This window comes from Mustela nigripes, chromosome X (genome assembly GCF_022355385.1).
Source record: "Mustela nigripes isolate SB6536 chromosome X, MUSNIG.SB6536, whole genome shotgun sequence".
Taxonomy (NCBI): domain Eukaryota; kingdom Metazoa; phylum Chordata; class Mammalia; order Carnivora; family Mustelidae; genus Mustela; species Mustela nigripes.
In genome coordinates, this window is record NC_081575.1 from 124,231,430 (window position 1) to 124,240,702 (window position 9,273).

Sequence of the window (9,273 nt, forward strand, 5' to 3'; positions counted from 1 at the left end):
GTTCCGTGTCCCAGAGCCACGCTGGGCATTTGTCACCGTTCCGTGTCCCAGAGCCACGCTGGGCATTTGTCACCGTTCCGTGTCCCAGAGCCACGCTGGGCATTTGTCACCGTTCCGTCTCCCCATCCTATGGTTTCTCAAGGTCCGTCTGTTCCCACCGCTCACGGAGACCAGGACGTTCCCTGGATTGTCTCATTCCTCTGTCCCGAGGCTTTGCGTTTGGGGGCCTTGCGGACGGCGGTGGGACGGGCTGGCGGGTCCCTGCAGACGAACGGCGGACGTGGGAGCACGTGTCTTCCCTCGGAGAGAAGCGCCCCATCCTCCATGGCTCACGTGTCGCTCTGATGGGGGAGCGCCCGGAGCTCACAGGCTGGACCGACTCGCTCGCTCCTTGGACGCAGGACGGGCTTCGCGCGCGTGAAATCCCAATAAAGCGAGTCAGAGGAGTCCTCTGCTTCCCCGTGCCCGTGCCCGTGCCGTTCCCGCGGCTGTCTGTGAAGCCTGCGACCCGCGATCCCTACAGAAGGGGTCTGCGCGCCTTCGTTCAAACCCACGTTATTGGCTAAAACGCCGGCCACTGCTAGAGCGGTCAGGCAGCCCTCCCTGCGGGCTCCAGGACCCGCAACGAGCTCCGTCACGACGACGGGGTCGGCGGCATTGCCGGATCCCCAGAGGGGGACGTGTGGACGGGAGCTGAGTGGACGCGGCTGGGAACACGGTGCCGCAGCCCTGGCCCAGGTTGCTCGCCGGACGCTCCGGCTCTGGGCACCGCCGTGGGGCGAGGCGGGCCTGATTTCCCTCCGTCCAGCGTCCCGGGACGGGGCCTGTCGCCGAGAGCCCACTGGTTCTCAGGCTGGACAGCCTGCCCCGTGCACTCTCCTGTCGTCCTTCCCAGGGCCTTGTGCCGGCGCCCGGGCTTCCCCGGCGACCCCAGGCGGCACTCGCCCTTCCCTTGGGACAGGGAGTACGTGGCTGACCTCCGAGAGGTACAGCCCCGGGGTCCGGGTGAGACCCATGCTCTCCCTCCACAGGCGGTCAGGCTGGTGCTAGGGGCTGTTTCCCGGGACTCAGGGCTCGAGCGTCATGACCCCAAAGGTTACAGAAGCCCGTCCTTCGCACGTGAGGTTTAGGCCGAGCCAAATTCTCAGCCAAACGGTGAATCCCAGTCGACGTGTCTTACTTCTCTTCCCGACGAACAGGGAGTTCCTGGAGTGTCGCGTTCTGGAACATTCCTCCTATGACGAAAGAGCCCAAGGCATTCTGTCTTCTTAGGATTCCGTCTTCAACAAGACGCTTTAATCCGGGTCTGAATGTGTTCTCTTGAGGATCAAATCAGGCCTTTCCTGGGTCTGGCTCTATGTTTGGGGACGGAAGCCGCGATTTCCGGGCCGTGCCGGCAATCCGGAAGACTCTCGGGGAGCCCTGCAGGTTGCCCCCGACTCCACCGGCCGGACAGAACTCCGTGCTCTGGGGATCCCCCAACGGGGTCTCGCACCGTCTCTCTGTTCTCCCCCCAAACCTGTGGCCCTCCCTCCCAGACCCCAGAAGCCCCCAGACCCTCCCTTCCAGTCTCTCGGAGCCCCGACTCCCTCCCAGACTCCAGCAGACCCCCACACCCCCAGGCCCCGGAAGCCCCCAGCAGACCCCCACACCCCCAGGCCCCGGAAGCCCCCTGACCCTTCCTTCCAGTCTCTCGGAGCCCCGACTCCCTCCCTTCCAGACCCTACAGCCCCCGACCCTCCCAAGCCCCTGGAAGCCCCCGACGCTCCCTCCCAGGCCCGTGAAGCCCCCTGACTCTCCTTCCCGGTGCCTCCCAGGCTCCCACCCCCTGGAGCCGCGGCCCCCCATGGCGCCCTCTTCACTAAGCATCCACAGTGGGTGTCATGACTCTGCAGTCTCTAGGCCTTGGGGTGGGGACACCAGGTGGGGGCGGGTATGCCAGGAGAGTGAGGGACAGAGGCCTGACCCCACGGGCACCCCTGCCTTCCGTCTCCTGCACAAGGAGGAATTGGGATGGAGCGGCCGGAGCCCAGGGGGGCCTGGAGGCACGTGGGTGCCCCCGACATAGTACCGGGCAGAATGCATGGCCGCGGGCGTTCGGGGTTGAGCGGGCACATTCCTAGGGGCACGTGGACTGGGCTGCGCCTTGGGAGCTGGGGTGGCCTGTGCCGGAGCTTCAGAGACCCCGTAGCACCCAACCCCCCAGGGGCTGAGCCGAGTAAACCAGAAAGCCGGGCGGGTCTCGATGGTCCACTGTCCTAGGGCAGCAGCTGTCCTGATGCCGCAAGCACACCTGGGCTGTCCTGCAGCCTGCCCCGGCCGTGCGCTGGCGTGCCTCTCCGTCCACCACCCTGCCCAGTGCTGGGGGACCTCGTGCTCCCCTAATCTGCCTCACCGGCCCCGATGATGGCCGTGCAGGACCCTCACACCACCCTGTCCGTGGACCACACCACGGGACCTCATCTCAGCCCTCGGGGCCCCCTTGGGAAGACCGCGAGAGGCCGCCCCAGCCCACAGCCGGCACGCGGGGCACTGTCATCCGGTCCTGCCCGCCCGTGCCGCAGGACCCCGCACGTGCGAGCGTCCCGGAGCCGCTGGACAGACGACCACACATGCGGACTTCGGAGCACACCCATGTATTCTCCTAACGGTCCCGCAAGCCAGCACGCGGACCTGGGTCTCCCGGGGCCCACGTCAGGGGCTGGGGCATACGGGTGGGAACCCGGCTTCCGCGGTCCTCGTGCTCCCTGCTGTCCCCGACTGCCAGCGTCCCCTCCGGCCTCCACGCCAGCACTGCGGCGACCCGCTTTCCCAACCGTTTTCTCATTTCACGCTGCCATGAGAAGAACGCTCCCCCGTCCGCAAGAAAGCCTCCCCCGCCCCGCAGACCCGCAGGCAGGCTACAGGTGTTTTTTCCTTAATCCCGGAGTTCCGAAATCTGGAATCACTCCCACAGCACCGCTGTAAGGGTGAACATGCATCGAAGGGGGAAAGCAAGCATGACACCGTCCGGGGTAGCAACAGGGTGGCCACTCACGTCACCGTCCCCTCCGGAGAACAGGGAACAGCGCCGGGCTCGGGGCCCCCCTGCAATGTCCACGCAACGTCTCTAACAGCAGAGGGACCCGCATCCTGTCCTGTGTCCCGGGAGCTTTGGTGAAGGCAGCCCCAGGCCCTGACGGCCGTGGGAAAGCTGTGGTCCCTCCAGCCTTGCCCTGTCCCAGCCGGCTGCCGGCGAGCGCGGAGCACCCCCGTTTCGTGCTGATTCAAGGACGCGCCGTGTTTTCCCACGGCCTGTGCCGAGAGGCTTCCGTGCCTCCGGGAGACCGTCCGGACATCCAGGGCGCTCCGTGGGGAGCAGGAGGCCTGGCTGCTGAGTCTACGACACGCGGCGGCCGGGGAAGCCGCCACCGGCCCCCTCTCGGCCGGCACGGGCGGGACGTCGTCCTGCAGGGTGGCCCCCGCTGGAAGCAGCAGGCAGCCCGTGTCCTGCGGCCAGAACCCTGCGGGAGGCACGTCCGCTCTCACGAGGCACGTGCGGTCCGCCAGCAGCGGAGCCGCTCCGTGGACCGGCAAGCTGACCTTCGACGTCCGGCCGCCGGCCCTTCCTCCCGGAGCGGCCACGGAGGGGGCGGCAGGAGGCCCAGAGACGGCGGCGGACACGACGTCCATTCACTCGGGGAAGAGCTTCCTGAACTTGCCATAGGCGGACTTGCTGATGACGACGGTGACGTCGGCCACTCCGGCCTCGGGAATCACGTCCACGGCCTGCACGGTGGCCTCCTGATGCAGCCAGCTGCGGGCGTGCGTGAGGGCAGAGGGCGCGTGAGCGGAAGGGACTCCACCGAGAGCATTCCGTCCCCGGGCCGCCCACAGCCTTGCCGCCCCTGCCCGTGGCCTGCCCGTGGCCTGCGCACCGACAGCTGGCTGGCCCCGCATGTGGGCTGAGGAACCCAGCTTCGCAGTGGGCAACCTCAGAAACCACACGACTCCTCTGCGTGCTGGTGCCGGGCCCGTTCCGCCGCCTTTCCCGCACCTGCACCCCCTGCACAGCCACGGCCACGGCCCCTCCCCTGCCAGGCCAGCCCCACGCACCTCAGCTGTGCGCCCGCCAGCGGTACCCGCAGGGTGAGGACCTGTCTCCCCGTGGCTCTCAGGACGGCGTCCTCCAGCCGCGCCTTCAGCTCTGGGAGCCCGTGCCCCCGCAGGGCGGACACGGCCACAGCCTGGGGTTCCACCGGGCTATACCTGGACGGGGACACCCAGATGCGGCTCAGCCTCGGAGAGACGGAGCAAGGGTCCCCCAGGGACGCCGGCCCCCCGAGCTCCCCCCGGGACCACGTCCGTGTGCGTCAGGATGTCGGACGGGAACAGCACGAAAACCACGATAAGGGTGCCGGGAAATACGGGGTCCATGGGGTGAGAGGTCTCAGAACAGAAGACCCCAAAATTTCCGGTCTGCCGGCCTGTGGCTGCTTGCGTGTGAAAGCCCTCACGGCAGGTGGGCGGAGGGTGCTCTGACCCCCTTGTCTTCCTGAGAGCAGGGGGCACGCGCCCCGGGAGGACGAACGCAGCCTGATCTCGTCAGTCATGGCGTGGCCACCGTCACACCAGTGCCCCGCCGGCACCCACCAGGCACGAGACTCCGGGGTCATGGGGTCATGGGGTTGTGGGGTTTTGGGCGGGCAGGGGTCATGGGGCCGTGGGGCCTTGAGGCCGTGGGCAGGCAGGGGTGCACTCACCCGGGCACCAGGTCCGTCTTGTTATGAACTTCCAGCATGGAGTCCAGCAGGGGCGCGGGCAGGCGCAGGCCGCGCAGGCTGGACAGGACACTGGCTTTCTGCAGCTCCGTCTCAGGGTGGGTCACGTCCCTCACGTGGACGATCAGATCCTGAGAAGCAGACGAGCCATGCGGTGGGGACGGGGTGGCGGGACGGGGCACCGCACGCCCAGGCGGGAGCTCCCGGACACCACCGCTGGGCCGTGGTGCGGGGTCCCGCCCCGGACAGGCCGCTCGCCTGCACCCAGCCCAGGGCCCTGGGTGTCTGAGGCGCCTCAAACCGCACAGGGTCCCGCTCTACGGCTGCACGCTCACTGGGAAACTTCCAGACTCGCGCTTCCTTTGAACCTGGAAGAACCCTTTTTGCCTGACTTTAAACGGTGCACAGGCAGGGATCCGACTCGTTACTGGGAAAACGCACAGCGGGAAAGAGGAGGAATTGCTTGTAATTCTGCCCCGGGAAACCGAGGGACCGACCGCTTACGTTCTGCAGCGTTTGCTCCCAGGACTTCGGGGCACGTGAAATTAAGAAAAAGATAAGCGTTTTATCCCAGAAACGTTTGGTTCTGGAAAAGGCAAACAGGAAGGCAGGGACCCCCGCCGCCCATTCCTGGGAGCACAGGCCACGGACAAGGGGGACCCCGGCGTGCTCCTGTCTTTCCGGAGTCACGCATCTCTTCCTTCTGTCCTGGGACGCCAGGCTGGACACGTGGACGTCCGTCTATCACCTCTCCTGGCTCCTCTGAACCCTGCCCGCGTTCAGCACGTGTGGGCATTTTGGGGGACGCCCTCCAGTTGGTGTTTGGTTGTTTCCTCGTGCAGACACTAGGTTGGGGTTTTGGCGGACGCCCCAACAGCACGTGCCGTTGCATCCCATCACCCCGAAGCTGCCCACGAAGGCGGACCCGAGGGCCAAGGGGCTCCACCTCCGTCCGGAATCCGTCTCGGAAGAGGTCCCTAGGAAGGCCTCGCTGTCAAGGGGGCGTGAGGCGCCAGTTTCCGGCCAGGGAGGGACGGTAGTCCCCGGGACTGTCACATGCGAGACCTGGGCTCTGGGCTGTGCTGTGTGTGAGGGTGACCCAGGCCCTCGCGCCGCAACACGTATGACGGAATCTGGTCCCCACGTCGTGTCATGACTGAGAGGATCCGGACCCCAGGGCTGCGCTGTGACCGATGGGACCTGATCCCTGCCTCGTGTTGTGTGTGTCGGGCCCCGGGCCCCAGGGCCGTGTCCTGTTTGAGGGGACCCAGACCCCCTGTTGTGTCATGTTGGAGGGAAACCAGTCCCCGGGGTTGTGTCGTGGATGAGAGGACCTGGCCTCAGGTAACGCCGGTGTTTCGGGGAACCTGGCCCCTGGGATCGTCCCACACTCACTGAATGAGCCACGTCCTCCAGGGTGGCAGAGAAGGACTCGATGAGGCTGTGAGGCAGCTGGGAGAGGAAGCCGATGGTGTCCATGTAGATGACGGCCATGCGGGAGGGCAACCAGCCGGCGTGAGCCGTGACGTCTAGTGTCGCAAACAGCTGATCCCGGGGCTGGACAGCGTCGTCGCCGGTCAGGGCCTTAATCAGCGTGGTTTTTCCTGGAAGGTGGGCCCCAGGGGACACAGGCATGTCAGGCCCCCCCCACGGGCCCCACAGTCCACTGCTGTACCTCGGGCGGCTCCAAGTCGGACCCACATGCCCCTGGCCGAGGGGTGGCCACGGTGGGTGAGGTCTCTGAGGGCCTAGGTCTCATCTCTGCAGGACCCCTGAGTTGCCTCGTGGTTGAGAGGACGCTGCTTCCCGTCGTGCACGGGGGTCGGGGGTCCAGGGCCTGGGGCACGAGAGGCTACCTAGGGGATGGCACTGGGGTAGCCAGGGTGGGGACGTGTGAATGGGAGGGGGTGGGCGGGCACCCGGGCAGACGAGGGCATGCTGCAGACACGGGCGTCCTCTAGGTCCGTGCGCGATACAGGACTCGTGTTCACACAGACGAGGCAGGGGCCCCGTGTGCCGGAGACGCAGGGCTATGGGCATACGGAAGAGTGACGGCAGACCGAGGCGGGTGCAGGAGGAATGTGTGCAGTGTGAGAGCGCGGGAGTCTGTGTAGACGGCGTATGGTGAGGGGGCGGGTACACTGCGTGTGGGGGTGTGTGTCTGTGTAGACGGGGTGATGTGTGGGGGCGGGTACACTGTGTGTGCGGGTAGGTGTCTGTGTAGACGGGGTGATGGTACAGGTGTGTGTGCGGTGTGAGAGCGTGGGTGTCTGTGTAGACAGGGTGATGGTGAGGCGGCGGGTACACTGTGTGTGGGGGTGTGTGTCTGTGTAGACGGGGTGATGGTACGGGTGTGTGTGCGGTGTGAGAGCACGGGTGTCTGTGTACACGGGGTGATGTGGGGGGGCGGGTACACTGTGTGTGGGGGTGTGTGTCAGTGTCACGGGGTGACGGTACGGGAGTGTGTGCCGTGTGTCAGCGGCGGGTGTCTGTGTGACGGGGGATGGTGCCGATGGAGAGTGACGGTGTAGACCGTCGGGAGCTGTGCGTGTCTGACGGCCCCCAGAGGGTGCTCCCCTACAGCCTTACCAACAGGAGAACCCGCATCCAAACCCAGACCCTGCTCGGGGCCCACTGGTCCCAGACTAGCCCTCGGACACGGCCGGCGGCCGCTGGGGGGCCTGACCTGAAGGTGAAGCAGCAGGGGACCCGCCTGCCGCGGGGTGACCGGGCACTGTGGACGGACAGCAGGTGCCTGGTTATGGACGCCTCCTCTTGTCCCACGCGCCGGCCGAGCCTCAGGGACCCCACAGACCCCTGTGTAATGCCCGCCCCCCAGGGCCGCAGAGAAGTCGCCTGCGTCCCGCACAGCAGTGAGCTGTGGTGCAGAGAGAGTCTCCGAAGCCTAGGTGTCTCCCCGGTGTCCCGGCCCAGGTGTTGTGGGATGTTCCCTCTCTCCTTGGACGGGACCACCCGCTCCTTGAGGACGGGGCGGTGGCGTCACGGTGGTCTTCCGGCCACACACAGGGACCGGACCTTAGGGCAGCTCACGCTTGCGGGGCAAGTCTGGAGGGTGAGGAAGTGAGCCTCCGTGCTTGCCCTGTGTGGGAGGGTCCCCGTGAGCCCAGGGCCTCAGCACCAAGGAAACCCGAGGGCCGGCATCCTGCCTGCGGCCGCGCACAGCCCACACGTGAGCGGAACCTTGAGACGTGCCGTGGTGTCTCGGCGGTCGCAACCCGGACGGTTCTCCTTCCTCTACGGGCAGGTCTACCGGGAATGAGCTTCAAGGCGTCTCGGTTTCTTTCCTATCACTGAGTTTACAACACCCCAGTAAGGGACAGGAGCCCTGACCACCGTCCGGCGCTCGAGAACCACACCCGTGACCTGACGGGGTGTGGGCCGTGGGCGCTGTGACCCCCCTGAGGACGGCAGCCCCGCTCTCCGCCTGTGCTCCTGGGTCGGCCCTCTGAGGGCCACGGTCTTGGTGCATTTGCGACAGATTCTCCCCAAACACACGGGCCCGGCCAAGGGTACGGGGTGTGAGGGCAGCGCGGACCCCGCTTCTCGCGCCCGCAGGGGCTCTCACCGCAGTTGGTGTACCCCACCACGGCGATCACCGGGAACTCCTGCCGCCTCCGCCGCGTCCCCAGGAGCCGCCGTTTCTGCCTCAGTCTCTCCAGGGCCTTCCGGATCTTCATTTCCTTTTCCTTCAAGAGGCGCTGCTGCACCTGCACGAACGATTCTCCTGGAGACGCCCGAGAGCGCGCGTCAGCCAGCGGAGGAGGCAGCGAAGACGCCTGAGCCAACAGCGCCACGGGGGTCCCTGAGCGGGATACGGACCGGGATCTTCTCACAGGGATCCCCCATCCTGCTCTACCTCGAGGCCACTGCCCCAACGCCTTCCCACCGGCAAGACGGCTTCGTGCAGCAGAAGGTGGTCTTGCCGTGGCCTCCTGCCCCCTCACATCCGCCGCGGGCGGAAGGGCAGCCTTGCAAGGACAGCCCCATGAAAGCCACAGCCGACTTGAGACGTGCCCGTAGAGACACATCCACATCCTGACCCCCAGGACCTGTGAACAGGACCCCGTTTCAGAATAGGGTCTGAGCACATACAACCAGTCGAGGATCTGAGATGGGCTCATCCTAGATGAGGGGCCCTAAATCAAAACATAAAGGTCCCCATGAAAGCTGGAAGGAGACAGAGAAGAGAAGCTACGTGAGGACGGAGTCCGAGGTGGGAGGGACGCGGTCAGCAGCCCAGGGATGCCTGGAGCCCCAGAAGCGGGAAGAGGCAGGAAGGACCAACTCCTAGAGCCTCGGGAGAGCACAGCCCTGCCCTGCCTGGATCTCAGCATCCCTGTCCTGCCTGGATCTCGGCATCCCTGTCCTGCCTGGATCTCAACATCCCTGCCCTGCCTGGATCTCGGCATCCCTGTCCTGCCTGGATCTCAGCATCCCTGTCCCGCCTGGACCTCAGCATCCCTGTCCCGCCTGGATCTCAGCATCCCTGTCC

At 66.3% G+C, this 9,273-nt stretch overlaps 1 protein-coding gene across 1 annotated transcript; it reads right to left on the reverse strand.

The window, feature by feature from the left end:
• Positions 1-2,615: 2,615 nt before the first annotated feature.
• On the reverse strand, positions 2,616-8,845 carry LOC132006805 (putative GTP-binding protein 6). The gene is made up of 5 exons (XM_059384839.1): positions 8,347-8,845; positions 6,156-6,364; positions 4,743-4,891; positions 4,096-4,248; positions 2,616-3,796 (listed from the first exon to the last, which is right to left on the reverse strand). The coding sequence occupies exons 1-5, from the start codon at positions 8,813-8,815 to the stop codon at positions 3,673-3,675; spliced, it is 1,104 nt and encodes a 367-aa protein (XP_059240822.1). The 5' UTR covers positions 8,816-8,845; the 3' UTR covers positions 2,616-3,672.
• Between the last annotated feature and the right edge of the window lie 428 nt (positions 8,846-9,273).